Source organism: Tiliqua scincoides, chromosome 5, assembly GCF_035046505.1.
Source record: "Tiliqua scincoides isolate rTilSci1 chromosome 5, rTilSci1.hap2, whole genome shotgun sequence".
Lineage (NCBI taxonomy): Eukaryota > Metazoa > Chordata > Lepidosauria > Squamata > Scincidae > Tiliqua > Tiliqua scincoides.
Genome location: NC_089825.1, coordinates 64,023,974 through 64,045,504, shown reverse-complemented (window position 1 = coordinate 64,045,504; position 21,531 = coordinate 64,023,974). Strand labels below are relative to the sequence as shown.

Sequence of the window (21,531 nt, the reverse complement as noted above, 5' to 3'; positions counted from 1 at the left end):
TGCCTCCCATCCCTTAATCCACCACCGACCTCTGGTCATCAATTGGGTAAGCCCCTTGCATTCGGTGGCAACCCCAGAGAAGGGGCCTCCTCCCGCTATGGACATTACAGCCCCCCAATATTTGTTTATTTTATTTTAAAACATGTACAGTGTGTCTCACTTTTCCAATCCTGGCGAGAAACTCAAGATGAGATAAAAACAAAACATTAAGATAACTACAATAAGTATAATACTTGATGCTCACCCTAATCAAACTAGACTGAATGCATTATTGACCCTGGCATGCTTAATTTTTGTATAGTAAATAGCATTTGTGGGAGAGCCCAGTCTGGATCAAGGTTATGGCTGGGGAAAAGTGCTAAAAAAAACAAACCCTCCCTCCATGCTATAGTCTCAAGCCCACTCAGCTCCTTCCCACCACCACACACACAGTTGTTTTTTACTACCTAAAAGTTAAGGGAGTCAGGATCAACACAGTGTGAAGTTTGGTCCCTTAATACATTTGCTTCAGAAGCTAATGCAAGACAAGAGTATGGTACGATAAACAAAGAAAGACAGTGCATGGAAATGTGTAAGGGAGGGTGTAGGGAGAGAAGGTTCATGAGCCAGTGGTCCTTGACATGAGGATGGTGGTTGTATAAGTGTCCAAGGAAGCCTCTATTTGAATCAGTAAAATTTTGAAAGGAATGCCTCTTCATGTACAATGGTGTACAGTTTTGTTCTTTCTAATCATGTGTGAAAACAGTAAAGCAGTTCCTAGGGTTGAGGGAAGTTCACTCTGCATGTCTTCATGGGATTCCTTTTATTCCTCTTATCCTATTACTACCTCAAAGACTCCAGGTAGAACCCTGACGTGTAAACAGCCTGGCAGTAAGCTCTGATTAAGATTCAGCCCTAGCTATGGGTCACTTCATAGGAGACATTTGTATTCTGATATAACTACAAAATATGGAGGAAGAACAATGCTATGTCAAGAATGCAAGTATTGTTGGTGAATTTCAAAGACAATCAACAATGCTGGACTATATCAAGATCCATCTGTTTCCAACAACAGTCAGCCTCTGGGCACTCAGAAGCAGAGCATGAAGTGACAACCTTACCCTGTTTGCCCCCGCACACTTTCATTTAGTATGGCAGTTCTATCTAGCTATAATAGCCAAGAGCAGTTAACGAATGCATCCTCCATTAAGTTTGGCAAAACCTTTTTAAAAGTTATCTAAAGGCACAATCCTATTGTGTCTGTGTGTCAGTGGAGTATGCACTTCAACACACACACTGTCACAAAAGCATCATAAAGCACTTTGCGAAAGCATAAGTTGGAGGGCTGCAGGCAGGAAGGCCAGCACTGGTCCGCCAACACCAGTGGAAGGAACACCGTGTACTGGAGCAAGTAAGGCCTACGGGGGGAGGGTGTGTAACAGGCAGGGAGAGTGGTGACAGGGGCAGATAGGGCCAGGGGGGATCAGCAGTGCTGGGGCACACTGTGTACTATCCCCTTTCCTGTGCATGATCCACTGACATGATCCTGTGCATGATCCACCAAATCACTTGTGCCAGTGAGTTAGCAGGCACAGGTCTGCTCATTGCTACAGCTGGGGCTTTCCCAGGGCATGGACACAAATGTCTCCTTACTTGACAAGACTTCCAGCCTATAGGATTCCACCACAGGATGCAGCGCAAGTCACAATGGCGCCACTTCATCAGTGCAGGGGAATTTTGTTCGGATTGAGCTGTAAGTCTGTGGTCATCACCATAGCTCATCAATTCCACACATTTGTTATATGTTGCCTGAAATAGTAATTTCTTGGTTCACTCCTGAACTTCCTGAAAATCAACTGAATTAGCTGATTTCAAGCTCTATATTTTGAGAATCATTTCTCTGTCCATAGTTCATAATTCAATATCATAGCTCCCATGGATAGGGCAAGCCAAATATTGTCCTGAGCCGGCACAGAGTGTTGCAAACGGCCCACCAGTACTTCATCCAGGAGCAGAGGGGCATGGGGAGAGTTTTAGGGAGGTGCAGGGTAGAGGGGGGCAGGATCAGTGGAGGCCTCCTCTGCAGTATCCTGCCGTTACACCACACTTCCCAGATTTGCATCAGCTAAATAGCTGGGGTAAGGGGAAAAAAATATCCCCTTACCCTGAGGAGACCTCCAGCTGCCTGCCAACCTGCACTGGATGCAACACAGGCTGTGCAGCCTGGCTGTGCTGGTGCAGGTTAGGATTGGACTATGAGTTCCAAACAAAAGAAATCTACTGTCATAGACTTTTATTGTGAGGAAAGAGTTCCAGCCCCACAGATAATTTTAGGTGATTTTTTTTTCTACGTCTTTTGTAGTTCTACAATATTAGTTTTCAGATGGAGCAACCAAAACTGCATACAGTGTTCTCAATGGGGCTGCACCATAGCTTTATATTAAAGATAATGTGTACTTGCTTGTTTAATTTCCTCCACTAATTATTCCTAACACTGAATTTGCCCTTTTTACTGCAGCAGCATATGAAACTGATATTTCTAATGAGATTTTCACTGTGATCCCAGGATCACTTTCCTGGGTAGCCTCTTCCAAGTCAGCTCCCATCAACATTAACTTTCAAAAGAGAATATTTCGCCTGATCTTAGTCAAAAGGACGGGAATCGATCCCTCAGAAACCAATAGTAACTTGTATAAGTTGCAGCTCCTGCTAGCTCTATGCAAATACAGTATCAAGATTAGTTAGCATATTGCTCTGTATTCATCTGCTTGTAGCTTGGCCTGTTTCTATAGGAAAGCTAGTGAAGTTTAACAGGAAGAAGGTATTTGTTAATTGATAACAAGAATTAGTCTTAATCCTCTCTAATTCTGTAAGATTTGCTTTCTGAAGGAGAGCAGAAATTGTCATGCAGAAAATATACAACAAAGTACCAGAGAACGGCATTAAATTAGCAATCTGTATAGTTAACCACATTTCTATTCTCCTTCTCAGAAGCAGCTCAGATTATAAAAAGCATAGCGGTATCCTCATCTGAACTCTGAGGCAGCCTCCTGCTGGATACAAATTAGAGCGGATCATTTTTGTTTGCCAATAATTCAGAACCATAATGACATCCTTTCCAAATGCAGAAAGTGTACATTGCCCCTTACCATCAGATCAACCACAGTCATAACTTTGAATACTGGAAACTCAAATAATAAAGACAAAAAAAAATCTCATCCCCACTTTGCTTCCACGTTCTTTTGCTTTTGTTTTCTCTGGTCCTCCATTCCATTGGCGGATCTGCTCTGATGTTACTGCAGGCTTGCCAGTGAGTCATAGCCTGTCTGTAAGCCATTGCGTATGGTGTCATAATAAGCCCTGATCACCTTTTCCTTCCAGTCCAGTTCCAGCGGGGAGGGTTTTTAAGATTTTAGAATTCAGCTTGGGATCCATTAAGTTAAACATCCCCAGCTACAACATAATCTAACACTAATGACACAAATCAAAAGACAATCTAATTGTTAAAGCAGATTATATTTAGTATACAGTACACAGAAGGCTCACGTTCCAATCCTCAGGTTATGCTGGCATATATCAGTGTACACTATCACAATGACAATTCCACTGCCGTAGAAGCCTGTTCATTGATGGACATGTCAAAGATGCTGGCACAGAGCTGGAAAGAGGACCAGGGCAGTAGCAAGCAGCCCACCTCTTCCTCCAACACCACCACAGTGAGCATTTACAGAGGCAGAGCTACAATAAGAAGCAGTTTAGTCATCCTGTTCTGATGGCTCACTTTCACAAGCCATCAGGATTGTTCACCTCTCCTTATGGCTTACTCAAAAAGAAGACCAGGCAGGCAATAAGGACAAACCCACCCCTTTTCTCCTACCCATGTGACTTCTTCCCTCTTGCTTCACCTGGTGCTGTTGAAACAAACAGCATGAGTGGAAAATGCTGGGCATGCTCCCCTTATTCTGTTTGTTTCAAATAAAGCAAGGAGGAGACGGTGGTGGTCGAGCTCCAGGTTTGCTGCACCATGCTATGCCTCGCCCTCCTCACCTGGCTGCTTCCCTAAGCAGCCATGCAGGTGATGAGTAGGCAGCAACAACTGGTGGGGCATATGGGTGCTAAGGCATACCAAAGGCTGTTAAAAAAAAAATTATACTAGTTGGGTAGATCAGCAGCAGATTCAATCAGGCTGCTCCTGAGAGTAGGCCTCATTTCCCAGGTAAGTGTGCATAGGATTACAGCCTAATACAACAGCCTTATGCATACATATTAGGGAGTAAGTCCAATTGAAATAAATGGAATTGTGCATCTGAGAAAACATGCATGCAATAGAAAAGTATTGTTTGAAGATAATAAAGTATTGTTGACTTCGCGTGCACTCTGCTGTCACATATTGCTGCATGCGGTGCTTTGCAACAGGGCATCTTCTAGTATTGCCAGAGGGAAGGCCAGAGCCTTCCTACTGCCTTCAGTGCATGCAGGAATGCCCACTGAGATAGATAAGTCTTGGCGCAGGGGTGGGGAAGGGTGGAACAGGGCGGGAAGAGGACAATGACAGGGTGGGGTGGGAAGATTGAACCCAGAAGGGGGTAGGATTGGTGGCACTGGCATGCACACAGGATCCTACCCCCCCTTCCTGGGCCTGATCCTCTGACATGAATAAACTTGGACTTAGCTGGTGCAGATTCGAGTTGACCCATTGTGACTGCTAGGGCTTACCCCACTGAGGGGACGCCTGACCATGAGAAGACCTCCAGCAGCCAAAATTCCGCTGCAAGATACAGCATAGCCTGGGCCGGTGCTGCTGCATTGGTGTGGGGGAATTAAGTTCAGACTGGGCTGTGAGAATCTTGTGGGAAATATTCTATTCTGTTCTGTTCCTGTCCTTCTTGTGAGTTTCCATTCCCTTCCCAAAGCTTAACCTGTGAGGGAATTATTGGTAATGCTCTGATGAAAATAATAGCCTATGTCCTGTTGTCATGGAAACATGAGTAAATTGCATCCATTGCAATGAAAGTGGTCCCCAAAAATGTATACTATGTGATTTGAGCATGCTACGAGGGGTGGAATGGCTTAAGACCCCAGTATCTGTTTTCTGCTATTGAACTAGCCACAAACTGACTCTCTTTTGGAAACATCAGTGACCTTCTACTTTAGAGAACTGAACATTGTTGTTTTCCACCCAGAATTTTGATATTTATATATTTTTTTGTTTTGAATTTTTAACCTCCCTTTTCTTTAGGTTTGAGGTGGAAAGCAGTATTTTTAAAACACAAGGTTTAGAAAAATTGAAAATACACGTGGAAAAATGCAGCGCTAAAACCCCAATGTGCACAGTGGGCCGAACCTCGGAGGCTGACTTGATGCATCTCTCTATCATGCCAACTGCTCACATCACTCAGGTCAACACTTAGCAGTGTTTGTCTTAGAGGATGATACTAATTTGGGGATGCAACCTATAGTGAAGCTTTTCTGCTTGGAGAAGCCTCACAGAGGAGACATCTGAAGTATCATTGTCCCACTTGCGCAAGACTATCTCCTGCATTCTTTAGATGTGGTCTGGATAGGTCACTACTGTCTTTTATTATAGGCTTGCAGAAGTCTAGTGCAAAGATTGAAATATTACTGTGGCACCTGTTTGCCAATTGCCAAGACACAGGCTTTATCCTTAGCATCTATGATGTGAAAAATGAAGCACTTGCCTTGGGGTTGCTTTGTAAAAATGTTAATCAATTATGTACAATCCAAACATGGATAGGGTTAAAAGCAGATGTTTGTTTGTGACTTGCTCCTAAGATTACTTACATGGATGCAAGTTGCATGGATGCAAGTGATGCAATTCATTCAAAAGGATGCACTCCATTTTAAGAATGCTTAAGTTTACAATGTTGGAAAGGAACTGGAATTCTCAGAAGTCAAGGAGGGATATTCACAGTGCTTTAGATTTCAAAAAGGTGACATGGCAAAGATATTTCAGTGGGAGAGGCAAGATTTTGGGAAACTTTTAAGGGCCCATTGACATATATTTGGGGTGAAGATGCCAAAAACAAAAGTACAGTAATGAGAACCTTTAACGTCCAAAGTTTTCCTTTGTCCAGTGAAAGGAAGTGTGACTGGAGGAATGATTTCTTCCTTTGGAGGAAGACTAATTCCTCCAAGAAGCTCCTTTTGTCTGAGGAAGTGAATCTTGGGTGTATCCTAATGTATTTTAACAGCATTTATGGTGATTAATTTTAATACCTCCATAATAAGAAGAGCAATCTGTGATGCAGAGAGGACAGTTATTCTGTTCCTCATCCTTGGAAATTTCCCTGACTTAAAATATTTCATAGTCAACAATGCTGTTATGTGAATAAACAACTGTGAGAAATGTGAAAGGAAGTGAGTACAAGGAACCACCCTATCTACTCAGCAGATGTACTTCAGTAATTATAGTACAACAACTAAATTGCCCAGGGCCCTTCCCTGCAGCCTACCTTGAATTGTAATGTTTAATCCAGCCATTGCGATGCAACCTGTTATCTAGGAATGCTGTCTCTTCTTGTTCACCACAGTTTTTGAAAGTGGAAGCTGAATAAATATTTGGCAGTTAGTTTATATCAAAGAAAATTTGATTGGGGTCAAGAATTGACATAGATGGTTTTTCAGTGGTTGGTCGGATTGGACTCTGATCAAGGACCCAGTCCCATCAGAAGGTCCACTTGGCTGGGCCAACCCAGCCTCTCAGTACTGATGGCAGTGACAGTGTATCATCTGATGTACCATTAGGGGGCAGAAGTGTGTGCTATGGAGGGGCCATCCAGTGCTGAATGTGTGAGCTATGGAGGGGCCATCCCAGCCACCCCCAGCAACCTTGCACCAGAACAGATAGTCATGACATGCATTCTCTCACCCAAATCCAAAATTAACTCACCTCCAAAGCAATCCTTGTTGATAATAATGAGATTTACTTCTAAGGATTGCAGTAAGAGTCTTTGATCTCTCATTTTGTATGGGGAAAAAAGTGGGATAAAAGTACAATAAGTAAGTAAATAAATGAATCTTATTTTTCTGCAAATACATTATAGCAGGGGTTCTCAAACTTCTCAGGAGTAAAACTCCCCAAGTATGTCTTTGTGGAGGAGAGGAAGAAGGTAGTGATGCAATCCCTAGGATTGCTTTGCTAACCAGGGTGAGGGGGGGTATTTTTACTAACTGAGGGCTGCTGCAAGCTGCAGAAATTGCGGGGAGCCCTTGCAGACCTCCACAGGGTTCCCTGAGTCTTAGAATGTTGGAAAAAAAGTGATCACAAACCACTCCTGGCTTAACAATTGCAAACCAGAAGTGGTTTGCGATCACTTTTTTCAACTTTCTAAGACTAAGGGAGCACTGTAGAGGGATGTGCAGGGCTCCTCGCAACTCCTGCAATTTGCAGCAGCCTCAGTAAGTAAAAACACCCCCCTTTGCCCCGTTAGCGATGCAATCCTGGGGATTGCATTGCTGCCGCTCCCCTTCCCCTGTCCCTTATGGGGGCAAAGGCCAGGGCTCTCAGGCTGGGGTGCTACAACGCTCCAGTTTGAGAATCAGAGAGTCTGGTCCAACAAGAAGCTGATGGAACATACCAAGATCCAGGTCTACAGAGCTTGCGTCCTGAGTACATTTCTGTACTGCAGCAAGTCATGGACTCTTCGCTCACAACAAGAGAGGAAACTGAACGCTTTCCACATGCACTGCCTCCAACGCATCCTCGGCATCACCTGGCAGGACAAAGTTCCAAACAACACAGTCCTGGAATGAGCTGGAATCCCTAGCATGTATGCACTGCTGAAACAGAGATGCCTGCGTTGGCTCAGTCATGTCGTGAGAATGGATGATAGCTGGATCCCAAAGGATCTCCTCTGTGGAGAACTCATGCAGGGAAAGTGCCCTACAGGTAGACCACAGCTGCGATACAAGGACATCTGCAAGAGGGATCTGAAGGCCTTAGGATTGGACCTCAACAGGTGGGAAATCCTGGCCTCTGAGCAGCCTGCTTGGAGGCAGGCTGTGCAGCATGGCCTCTCCCAGTTTGAAGAGACACTTGGCCAACAGAATGAGGCAAAGAAGGAAGGCCCATAGCCAGGGAGACAGACCAGGGACAGACTGTACATGCTCCCAGTGTGGAAAGGACTGTCACTCCCGAATCGGCCTTTTCAGTCACACTAGACACCATTCCAGAACCACCATTCAGAGCGCGATACCATAGTCTTTCGAGACTGAAGGTTACCAACAACAAGGGATGATAAAGAACTATCATACATTATAAGCACTTACAGTGGAGGAAAGTATATTTTCTTTCTGAAGGAAGTACTGCATTCTTATCCTCTCAATGTTTTGACACAAATATACTAAAAGAAATTCTTCCTTATCAATATTTTTATCTTGTAATACAGAAAAGAAAACCATCAAATATGGCTTCATATGATCCAAGGCTTAGCTTTCAAACCAGGCTTCAATTATGAAACATGTCAGGTAATAAAAGAGCAGTTCTTTGGAACCAGAAAGTGTTCAGAAGGCATAAGAAGAGCCCCACTGGATCAGGCCATAGGCCCATCTAGTCCAGCTTCCTGTATCTCACAGCGGCCCACAAAATGCCCCAAGGAGCACACCTGATAACAAGAGACCTGCATCCTGGTGCTCTCCCTTGCATCTGACGTAGCCCATTTCTAAAATCAGGAGGTTGCACATACACATCATGGCTTGTAACCCGTAATGGACTTTTCCTCCAGAAACTTGTTGAATCCCCTTTTAAAGGCATCCAGGCCAGATGCCGTCACCACATCCTGTGGCAAGGAGTTCCACAGACCAACCACATGCTGAGTAAAGAAATATTTTCTTTTGTCTGTCCTAACTCTCCCAACACTCAATTGTAGTGGATGTCCCCTGGTTCTGGTGTTATGTGAGAGTGTAAAGAGCATCTCCCTATCCACTTTATCCTTCCCATGCATAATTTTGTATGTATCAATCATGTCTCCCCCCAGGCGCCTCTTTTCTATGCTGAAGAGGCCCAAACGCCATAGCCTTTCCTCATAAGGAAGGTGCCCCAGCCCAGTAATCATCTTAGTTGCCCTCTTTTGCCCCTTTTCCATTTCCACTATATCCTTTTTGAGATGCGGCGACCAGAACTAGACAGAATACTCCAGGTGTGGCCTTACCATAGATTTGTACAACGGCATTATAATATTAGCTGTTTTGTTCTCAATACCTTTTCTAATGTTCCGAAGCATAGAATTGGCCTTCTTTACTGCCACCACACATTGGGCCGACACTTTCATCGACTTGTCCACCACCACCCCAAGATATCTCTTCTGATCTGTCACAGACAGCTCAGAACCCATTAGCCTAGATGTGAAGTTTTGATTTTTTGCCCCAATGTGCATGACTTTACACTTACTTACATTGAAACGCATCTGCCATTTTGCTGCCCGTTCTGCCAGTTTGGAGATCCTTCTGGAGCTCCTCACAATCACATCTGGTCTTCACCACTCGGAAAGGTTTGGTGTCATCTGCAAACTTAGCCACCTCACTGCTCAACCCTGTCTCCAGGTCATTTATGAAGAGGTTGAAGAGCACCGGTCCCAGGACAGATCCTTGGGGCACACCACTTTTCACCTCTCTCCATTGTGAAAACTGCCCATTAACACCCACTCTCTGTTTCCTGGTCTTCAACCAGGTTTCAATCCATGAGAGGACCTGCCCTCTAATTCCCTGACTGGAGTTTTTTCAGCAGCCTTTGGTGAGGGACCATGTCGAACGCCTTCTGAAAGTCCAGGTATATAATGTTCACGGATTCTCCCGCATCCACATGCCTGTTGACCTTTTCAAAGAATTCTAAAAGGTTTGTGAGGCAAGACTTACCCTTACAGAAGCCATGCTGATTCTCCCTCAGCAAGGCTTGTTCATTTATGTGTTTTGAGATTCTATCTTTGATGAGGCATTTCACCATCTTACCCAGTATAGATGTTAGGCTGACCGGCCTACAGTTTCCCGGGTCCCCCCCCTTTCCCTTTTTAAAGATGGGCGTGACATTTGCTATCCTCCAATCTTCTGGCACCATGGCTGTTTTGAGGGACAAGTTGCATATTTTAGTCAAGAGATCAGCAATTTCATTCTTCAATTCCTTAATAACTCTAGGGTGGATGCCATCAGGGCCCGGTGACTTATTGATCTTTAATTAATCAATGAGGTCTGAAACATCTTCCCCTTTAATCTCTATCTGACTTAATTCCTCAGTCAGGAGGGGCCGTTCGGGCAGCGGTATCTGCCCAAGGTCTTCTGCCGTGAAGACAGATGCAAAGAACTCATTCAATTTCTCTGCCATCTCTAAGTCTCCTTTTATCTCCCCTTTCCCTCCCTCACCATCCAGAGGGCCAACCGCTTCTCTGGTGGGTTTCCTGCTTCTAACATATTTGAAGCTTTTATTATTCCCCTTAATGCTGCTGGCCATGTGTTCCTCATAGTCTCTCTTGGCCTCCCGTATCACCTTCTTACATTTCTTTCGCCACATTTTATGTTCCTTTTTATTCTCCTCATTAGGGCAAGACTTCCATTTACGGAAGGAAGCTTCCTTGCCCTTTACGGCCTCTCTAACTTTTCTGGTTAGCCATGTGGGCACCCTCCTGGACTTAGTGGAGCCCTTCTTCCTTTATGGTATACACTTCCGCTGGGCCTCTATTACTGTTGATTTGAGCAACCTCCATGCTTTCTGTAGAGACTGGACTCTTTTTACCTTCCCTTTCAACCTCCTTCTAACCAGCCTCCTCATTTGAGGGAAGCCTGCTCTTCGGAAGTCAAGGGTTTTTGTGAGAGATTTGCCCGGTATTCTTGATGTGCATGTTGAAACGGATCACAGCATGATCACTGTTCCCCAACGGCTCAGTAACAATGACATCTCTAGCCTGAGTACCGCACAATATTAAATCCAGAGTCACCTGTTCTCTGGTAGGCTCTATGACTAGCTGCTCTAAGGCACAGTCATTTAGCATGTCAAAGAATCCGGTCTCTTTTTCATGACCAGGACACAAATTGACCCAGTCAATATGAGGATAATTGAAGTCCCCCATGATTACAGCCCTGTCCCTCCTTGTCACCTCCCTGATCTGTTTCCTCATTTCAAGGTCCCCTTCTGGTTTCTGGTCTGGAGGACAATAGTACGCCCCCAGTATTACATCACTCCTCAGGCCTGGTAATTTAACCCATAGAGATTCTATGGAGTTGGACCCACCTTCAGTCTCTACTTTGCTGGATTCTATCCCTTCCTTAACATAAAAGGCCACCCCACCTCAAACACGCCCCTCCCTATGCCTCTTGTAGAGTTTATAGCCCAGGATTGCGGTATCCCACTGATTCTCCGCATTCCACCAGGTTTCCATTATGCCCACTATGTCAATGTTTTCCCTTGTCACCAGACATTCCAGTTCTCCCATCTTTGCTCGGAGGCTTCGGGCATTTGCGTAAATGCATTTGTACATGGAATACCCCAGGATGGGCTGCTTATTAGCTCCTTTATCCCTGAATACTCTCATTGTGCCAAACTGTCTATCACATCCCATCACATGATGGCACATGATGTCATTACACTATAAAAACTATACAGGCCTCAGCTGGTCTAGTGCTTGCCTGGGAGCCTCCTATAAGGTACACTGAGCTTTCAGTGGTATATGAGCGTAATAAAAGAATCTCTTCAGGGATGTGTGAGTGCCTTCTCTCATAAACAAGAACCACAATTAACTTCATCAGAGCTTCCAAGAGTCCAATTGCCTCTCATTTACAATTCATCATAATCAAAAGTGTGTGTGTCCATGACACTCTTTGGTCCCTTTTTTGTCCCCCACCCATCTCCCCTATGGATAGCTTCCACACAAGCTTCCTTAGAAAAGAGGATGCCCTTAGCCACTTTGAAATCAGCTTCATTGCAGAAACGGAAAGATCAGGCAGACTGGTCATTTTGTGTGTTCCTTGTCTTCTATCTGAATCCCACAAGAGCAATAGTTCCTAGCCTGACCACCTGCTGAAACCTGCATGCACCAGTCTAGTCCAGTCTACTCAGTGGTAGAGAGTATGCTTTGCAGGCAGACGGTCCCAAATACCATCCCAGGCATCTCCAGGTAAGGCTAGGAAAGACTCTGTCTGTAACCATGGAGAGCCACTGCTGCCCTGTCTAGACAATACTGAGCTTATGGGCCAATGGTCTGACTCAGGAGAAAGCAGCTTAATATAGTCCTATGATTGTGAAATAGGTAGGCTGAGCATCTGCTAAAACTTATTAGTAAATTATTGTAAATGGTAGGTATAAATGGGTGGATGAGCAAGCAAAAATATCTATAATGTATGCACTCAGGCTTTTGTGATCAAAGTTCAACTGTTTGTAACTACAAGGTTCCGAAGTTCTAGACCATGTTCCATTCAATTTTAATCTCCCTGACGTTTTGCCCTCACCTGTGAAGGGTATTATCAAAAGGTAAAACGAAAAGAAATTGAAAGTTGGTAAACATTGAAACCCACAGGACCTAAAATAAATCCTAAAATAGATGGCTAAAATCTACTAAATGAAGGTTAAATGCATACTCTCCTTAAAACAGAAGACTTAAAACCTACAGAACCTTTTATAGTTTGATAATGCCTTTCACAGGTGAGGGCAAAACGTCAGGGAGATCAAAATTGCATGGAATATGGTCCAGAACGTCGGAAACTTGTAATTGCAAATACTTCTATAATGGTGCAAAAACAATGCATAAAGGTTAGGAAGTTAAACAAGGCAGAGAACCTAAATAATACCAATCATAGGAAATAGATGCCATCTAGTGGATTGTTTTTGAAGTTGTAAGAACTAAAATGGATGCACTAGTGCTATTCCAAACTTAGGCTAAGATCAAGGATAGTATCTGTTCTTATCAGCTTAATCTCTGATATTAACCACTGTGCCCAGCCCATCTCCAACTGACTTTTGTCCTGCCATTGGAGTAAGATGGAATTTGGGAAGAGAGAGTGAAGCTGACTATGCACACATCTCCCTCACTGTAATCAAATTCACGTGCAAGTCTTGACATCCTGCCCAACTTTTTATAACCCGTTAGATGTCAAGGTCTTCTTTGAGAAATGATGGATGAACATCATCACGTGTTATGACCATGCAAGTTATGAATGCCATTCAAAAGCCTGAGTGTCTTCTTTCTCTCTCTCCCTAGAACGATGAGTAAATTATATGTGATGTGCTTCCCCCCCCCCCCCATTCTTGCAAGTGGCAGCCAGCAAAGTGAAGCAAGTTCAGAGAAAATTGCAAGGAATAATAGAGGAAAGGGGAGGAGATCTGGAGTTGCTACGTATATCACATGTGTAGCTTGTAACATAACACATCTCATAGTGTAAGATAAAGGGCAATAATCAGGATAATGGATCACATGGTTAATGGATTTTAGCAGTTTTGTATATTAAAGGGATAATTGCAATGGTCACATGAATAGATATGTTGTGCAGTCATCTCCTCCATCTCTCTGCTGAACTAATGGTTGGCTGACAGCAGTAAACTCCTGTTGGGGAGGTAAAGGGTACACTAGCATCAGGCCCAGGATGGATATACATTTACCCAAGCAGTACTTTCTACTGGCATTAGACCCAGAGGAGCAATCTGTGAAAAGAAACCTGTTTCCTGTTGACTTTATTGAACTGGGACAAGTACAGTCAGTTCTCTCTATTTGCAGATGTGCTTATCATTGGGGAGTAGAATTGCTACCTACCTCTCATGATTCGTGGTCTCTTGACTATCCACAGTATTCAGGTCTCACCAGCACTCCAACCATCCTGATGCTATTCGCGGGCACCACTTAAAGGACTCCATTGCATTCCGAATGCCAGCAGAGACCTTCTGAATGCAGTAGTAATCTTCAAAATGACACCTGTGAGCAGTGCAGAGTCCTTTAAAATGGTTGTGGGAAGCTTCAAAATGCCAGGAAAGAAGCTATCCATGCCATTCAGAAGCTTCTCACTGCCATTTTAAAAGGCTCTGTGCTACTTGTGGGTGCCATTTTGAAGGTCTCTGCTGCTATCCTGGGGGTCTCCTGCAGGCAGTTTAGGGCCCAATCGTATCCAACTTTCCAGCACCTGTGCAGCCGCAATGCAGCCCCTAGGTAAGGGAACAAATGTTCCCATACCTTGAGGAGACCACTGTGATTGCCTCCCCACCACAGAATGCAGCACATGCCCCATTGGCACAGCTGCACCAGCATTGGAAAATTGGATAGGATTTGGCCCTTAGTCATCCCATAGAAGTAGTTACAGAACTTTTATTTTTCCTTTCTTTTATTTATTTAGTCAGTCTGTTCAAATCAGGCTGGTAACATTTAGTAACCTTGCAAATCTACCAGTGCAGTAGGCATGGTATCATTCAAGATGCTCTAGAAATCACAGTTCACAAAACTATTTTGGGAAACCTCCATGAATATGCTCTATCCCAGAGAGACCAGAAAATGATTCACAAACCTAAAACAGAGATTGCACTTTTTGTAGTAATTAGGAAACTTTAATTAATTACTAATTAGTAATGAGCTTCCCCTTTCAAAACATTTCGGCATTAGTTCCCATGCCATCCAAGCACTGACCAGACCCAGACCTGCTTAACTTCAGCAAGAAAACAGTGTCATGTGCTTTTGGACTAAGCCCTATGGCTGCAGCCAAAGGATGACATGCATGTGTGAAACAGCCATCACAAATCAAACACCACAGGTGCAACTTCATCTCAGACAGAACACTTTTCATGAAAGCTGTTCATATGTTCAGCTGAATGTGCATGAGAACAGGTATGTGCATGAGAACATAGAACAAGATGTGAACACGGCATCTCAAGACTTGAATTGAGAGCTTCAAAATATGCTGGAACTTAATTTAAAGCACTACTTGGGACTATGTGTTTTGGCCTCATTCATTGAGATTCCAGAGCCAATGCTACTGATTTGCAGACCCCAGGGTAGACGTAAGGTATCTTGTCTCCAAAGCGACTAGAAGAATTGACACTTTATCACAGAGATAGAGAATAGTGTTTAAGGGACATTTGTCAGCTCACTGTCAGGGGCCCCAAGAAGGGGTGGTCTTGGTCTCCTACCTGCCACTGGGGTCCCTGCTGGTATAAGCTCAGCAGTTGATGTAGGGTTTCCCAGGCCACACCCACCTGGCTTGTCTTCCTCTTCCGGGGCCTCAGAGCAAAGGCAGGGTTGGGTTTCAGCACCCTACTCAGCCTCAGGGCCTTCTCCAGCCTCCCAGGGCTCTGGCATTTTCAGTCATCCTCTAGCCCTCAGCCAGCCCTTTCTCATCTCTGGTTCACTCATATTCTCTTGGCATTGGTTGGTCTCTCCTCCCTTTCCTGGTTCCATCCTCCCTGCCTAGTCACCTTCTGGGTCCTATACCTCCTCATCCACAGGGTGGGAACCCTCCTGCAGGCACTTGCCACGGGACAGGAAGGCGCATGCAGATACTTGCAGCACAGAGAGGTAGCTCTGCTCAGTTGGCCAATAGCTCACATCCCGACCCAACTGAGGCTGTTCTGGCCCTGGCCTTTCCTGGCATGTACCTAGATCTGGCCACGCCAGGCAGGCATCTCTCCGAGGCTGAAGTCCGACTCCTGTAAAAGCAATGTTACAATAATTTGCGTAGAATAAATTAGGGGCAGACCCAGTGTTTGTGTTTGGTTGTGGGGGGGGGGGCATGAACAATACCTTAACTCTAGAACCCAGGTCAAGCAGGTGAGTAGACCTGGACTCACAGCACATTTGCAACACTCAAGAGCCAGCACAGGGACCACTGCAGTTGCTCAAATGCCAGTTCGGATTGAGCCGTCCAATAGATAGATGCCAGACATTAGATCTGACTACAAATGCAAGTAAGGCAGCTAGAAGCAGAAGGATTTCAAACGAAGGGACTAAGGACCCAGTCCTAGCCTGCTTTCCAGTGCTGATGCAGCCACTATGCAGTGCTGAGGCAATGGAACAAATTTTCCCTTACCTTGAAGAGACCTCCATGAGTGCTTTTCCACCTCAGGGTGGCGTGCACACCCTGTTGATATGACTGCATCAGTGCTGGAAAGTTGAATAGGGCCCTAAAATAATTTAATACCACCAATTTCCCAATTTTTCAAAACAGACAAGGGATCATGGGGAAACAAAAGGGAGCCCATGTTACAAGGGTGTGTCAGGCCTTGAGAAATTAAGCTTGGGCACTGGGCCAATGTGTATAGACTCTAATTGTGCATCCTATTTTTCCAGTCAGTCTACCCGCTTGTGTTCCAACTAATGCATGGACATTAGTTGCATAGAGGGTGTGGAGTCTACCACCACAACAGCAGCCCCTTCAATAAAAAACAAATTAATATTTTTGCACATGGCAGCTCCTACAGGTAGGCTTGCTGTAATGTGAATTTTTCACATGTCTAGGAAAACCAATCTACCATGGAACATCTCACGTGGCAGCTAAATTTAGGGCACAATCCTTATGTCAGTACGTTCCAGCACTGGCATAGCTGTGCCAATGGGACATGTGCTGCATCTTGTAGTTCGGTGTCACTCACGGAGGCCTCCTCAAAATAAGGGAATGTTTGTTTCCTTACCTCGGAACTGCATTGCCCTTATGTCAGTGCTGGAAAGCACTGGGGTGCTTACCTAAAGGGGTTAGGATTGCGCCCTTAGACTGATCACCAAAGGCTATTCTATCATAAGAATGAGCCCCAGGACAAATTTAAAAAAGAAACTGATAAGAGCATGATTGTGGATCTGCCTTAACAAATCCATTCTGTCTCTGATGCTAACTCTCTTCCACCTTCAGGAAATGCACTTCATTAATGTGACTCCCACAAGGATTAAGACTTCAAAAATTAATAAGAGTTCTCCGGATTAGGAAGGTGACTCTGCAGACTTGAGAAAGCTATAATTCAAGTTTATATATTTTATTTTTCCTTTCTTCTAGCTGAAGCGGAGCTCTTCATAAAAAGCCAACACACAAAAATATATGTGACAAAAATTTCAGAGGAAAGTGGAAGAAAAACCAGGAATGTCTATCTACAGTGTTGAGAAAACCCAGAGGGGCTTGACTTGAGTTGCCAAGTTGTCATTCCCCATGACTCGACTTGAAAACAAGTTGTAATGGGGGCACTTTCTCTGAGTCACCCTTTGGTGACTCTAATGGACTTGAGTCAAGTCCCCCCCCCCCCACTTAAAAAGCCAGCCGTGGAAAAAACAGGGCGGCTGCCGGGCTCTCTGTGGGAACTTTCTTTGAACACTCCCCTGCTGTCCCTGCCCATCTTTAAACAGGGAGGGAGGGGAGGGACTGAGTGAGAGCTGGGACAGAAGCCGCACAAGGGAGAAGGAGGGTCACAAGCAGCAGCTACGAGGCTTACCAGGCTTCCTATCAGAGCTGGGGAAAAAGGGCTCACTGCCGCCTCCCCCCCCCACCCAATTCATTAACCCTTTCCTGCCTCCCGGATGGAATTCCCTGCCCTGACTCAAGGGGGGGCCCTGACGCAAATCTTTTTCAGAGTCTTCCACGCAGGCAGCTCCTGAGTTGCCGAGTCACCCCAAATCACGCATCTTCATGACTCGAGCAAGTCACTGACTTGAGTTCTCAACACTGCTATTTACTAGAGAAATACTCACCAAATGGAATTTGTGCTGGTTGTTGCTCCCTTCTATATGTTTGTTTCCACTCGCATTACTGGCTCCAGGCCCAGGCTTCCCAAGTATGGTAGTCTTTGCCCCTTTCCTTAGTGTGAGATATGTTCAGTGCCAGGCATGCAGATATGTATGAAATGAAACAGGTGGATATAATGGCTGCAGATGTAACAAAGGCACAGATGGTTTTCTATAACCAAGGAAAGAAGTGATCTTTACTAATGAAATTAGTTTCCAAAAGTGTATGAATTTGTGGTCTCCTAATGTTGTAGAGTCTCCAAATGCAATCTGTTACCTTCCACTTTTTCTCTGGTAATATATCTCCCATTCGTATCAGCAACACAGTTCAGTAGAAGAGGGCAGACAGAAAGACTCACAGACATGTAGAACATGATAGATTTCTAAATGAAATTCCTTCTCCAGATTTGCAAGGATTTTGTAATATATTAAACAGTTTCACTCCCCTTCACACCCCAGAAAATAAAGTGAGGAGTCAGGTAAAAGAGAATAGTAGTCTTTAGTACATTGAGCTACAGTTATTTTGGATTTCCAGTCAATCTTTCTTAGAAGTAGTTGATATAGAAATGTTTCAAAGCTGTGCATACCAAAATTGTGAGCAGATGGATTACATGGATCCACAGCCATCATAGGCATAAAACCTTTTACAAGAAATAATATTTTTTTTAAATACATGAAAAGCAAGAGGCCATACAATCAAATTTTCATAAGTTTGTACTATACAACTTTCTATAAGGCTTTGTCAGTGGAGAAATGTCTTCATCAGCAATGGATTTTTAAGTCACCTGTCTGCCATCAAAGAACATCATTGGGTGATCTTGTCCTTACTGCCAATGAAGGGCTAGTTCACAAGGTCAATTGGTTGGTATCAAGGGATATGGGGCTTGTACAGATTCAAATTTTAAACCATTTTCATACCTGTTTTTACTTTTAGAGATCTGAACCAAGAACACTGGATGCTTCAGTTCTATGGAAGTGCTAAAGACAAAAAAGCCATTCTTTAGAACCAGAGCTCCCAAGGTTCTTTGGGTGGGGGTTGTGATCTTAAAAACTAGTTTGAAACTGATTTAAATGTGTAGTGTAAGAGTGGCCTCTGTTATAATTTGATGAGCAATCTCCATTGGTAGGTACTATGTTTACATGATCAGAAAGCCCAAGCCATGATATTTAATCTGGGACAGTCCTTTCACACAATTTGCTAGATACAAGTGTGTGAATTGTTCCTTTGTTCTCTTTACTTTAGTGTACATAAGAGTCATAAAGGAGACTCTCATCCCTGAAGCATTAAGTTATTGCCTTATCTGACCCCCAAAATGCTTTACTAGAGATGATATAATTCAGGCAAATCTGTGCATTAAAGAGAAACCATGCTCCAGGACTACAGCTCTCCCTGCAAACAAGATTTTTCAATCCCTCTATTGCAGCCTATCAACTTGAGAGAAGACTGCTTTACAAATATCCTGCACAACAGGGTTCCAGTGGGAGATTTAGAGAAGAAAAAATAATTAGTACTGTATGCTGCTGGCAGATAAATGTATCACATGAAATCTCCCAGGTCAAATGTGTTTACTAACACTGTAGTAATATTTCTGCAACAGTTGATATATAAGAAACAGAAGTAAACAAACTGGTAAAATCAGATTCTAATTCCCTACTACAATGCTTATGTCTACATACGTACAGCATATGCCAATATGTCACAAGTAGAACAGATGCAGCTCGATGACCAAAGATTGGCGGAGTTGTAACTGACTTAAATGGAATGTTCTTTCGGATTTCAGCAAGAAAATAAATAAGGCTTCCTGTGCTTTTTGATGCTCCTCTCTGACAATGATAAGAATGATAAGAGTATTTTTTTTTCACATTATAAGTACTGTACACAATTGTTATTATATGCCCTCATCAGACATAGCTTTTTAAGTGTTGGCACAGGTTGATGGGATACAGAAAACAGGCAAATGTGGCTCTCCCACCCCTCCACCCCCAAGTGCTCCCTATACCCTAGTTTTTTGCTCTCCAAGGGCAGAACAACATAACAAACTTAGGGCCAATCCTATTCAATTTTCCAGCACAGATGCAGTTGTGCAAACGGGGCATGCACTGCATCTTGTAGTGGTGGTGGGGCAATCATGAAGCCCTTCCCAAGGTCAGGAAGATTTGTTCCCTTACCATGGGATTACATTGCAGCTGCATCAGCGCTGAAAAGTTGGATAGGATTCGACCCTTACATGATATTTAAACCAGTTTATAACAATTGCTCCCAGGAGTCCTTAAAAAGAAACAACTGGATGCACATTTTAATGAGGATACTGAAAATCTGTGCTATGACCCTGCCAACATGACCTTTAGTGGCACAGAGGCCTCTATAATGTGTCCTACACTGTTCTGTAATGTTGGAAGTCCAACAACACATGAGAGGAAACCATAGCTTCCAGCACTAGCATTGCCCCATGCAGGGGGTAAAGCAATGCTGGTGTGGGAAGGAGCCATGGTATGACTTTCTCCCACATGGCCTTAGATGTGATCAAGTCACACTGCAACAGCTCCCAAAATGTAACATCAGAAGGGATCCTCAGAGGTCCCTAGCCTCCCTCTGCAGAACTACAATTCCCAAAATTCCCTGGGGAAGTGACAAACAATTTTTAAGTTTGCTGTGTAGTTATGCCCAAGTGAAACATTAAAACAATACAAGCTGAAGCATGTGAGCAAAACCCAACTGTCTGAGCATCCTTTGTATGAAATCATCTATGCAAGAACATTAGAGAAGAACAGTCCCAGGCTTTAAAGATTGATTTGCTGTTCTCGTGAGAGAAATATTTACATTCAAAAGGGCTTTAAAAAAAATAGAAAAGTGGCCCTTGTTGTCACAGGTATTTTTGAACACCTCTAGCCACGCACAAAGAAGACAGGTGTTATTGACAAGTGTGAACCAATGCTGACCCTCTTAAATGATGCTCTCAGTTTAGATGGACACAAGAAAGGGCAATTCACTGCAAATCAATATTAAAAGTACTTTTCTGCAAATGCGGTTGTGTTCTCAGTCTCAGTGTTTGTCACTTGCGCCTCCAGTTGTGCTGATTTCTTTGAAACTAGATGTGCTCAGGAGTCCATAAGAGAGCTCTCTCCTTGCTGAAAAAGTCTTCCCCAACCCCACCCCAATCCTGACTCCCAAACCTTCTGCTCGCCTCCCTCCATTTTAGATAAGCCACTCTTTTTTGCTCTCATCAATAGTTTCCGTAAAATTGGGGTCATTGTTCATGATGGCCGCATCAGCACTTTCAGCGGATTCTGCTCCCTTGGCTTCATTGGTGTGGTAGGTTCCCTTGTGGCGGAACATGTAGCGGATGAGGAACACCAGGGTGCAGAGGATAGTGAAGATCACAACAGCAATCACACCTAGGACAGAGTGAAGATTTTTGTTTTAAAAAAATCATTCAACTGGATCTTGAAGTGAAGCTAGCGTGCATTTTAGCTGTTCTTCAAAATTTTACTGCTGGATTTGGCATTGCTATCAGGGTTTCTTTACATTCATGTTTATTGTAAGGGAAAATCTCATTGCTACTAGTCCATTCTTAACGTGTATCAGTGGAACTGGCGGTTCTTCTGGTGGCATTTGTCTGTATGAAATGACAGAACTCTGATAAACAGGATATAATTAGGGTGTGATTTCATGACATCATTAATTCCAACCATGTTGCTACAACTTTAGTTAAGAAATAAAACAAACCTTGCATGAATGTATGGATGTAGTTTTTTTTTTTAACTTTCTCTGCAGTTATTCCCCATATCACCCTCACCTAATCCTCTGTCATTTATAAGCATTCATATCAATTCACGCTATTAAAAAAACAATGAACACCCCACTGAG

General features: G+C 43.8%; 1 protein-coding gene across 1 annotated transcript in view; it reads right to left on the bottom strand.

Annotated features, from left to right (window-relative positions):
• Positions 1-18,185: 18,185 nt before the first annotated feature.
• Positions 18,186-21,531, bottom strand: part of CNTNAP2 (contactin associated protein 2) — a 1,320,279-nt gene continuing 1,316,933 nt past the window's right edge. Inside the window, exon 24 of the mRNA XM_066629190.1 lies at positions 18,186-21,059. Coding sequence (XP_066485287.1) covers positions 20,860-21,059 — 200 coding nt within the window. The 3' untranslated portion in view covers positions 18,186-20,859. The remainder of the gene's footprint in view (positions 21,060-21,531) is intronic.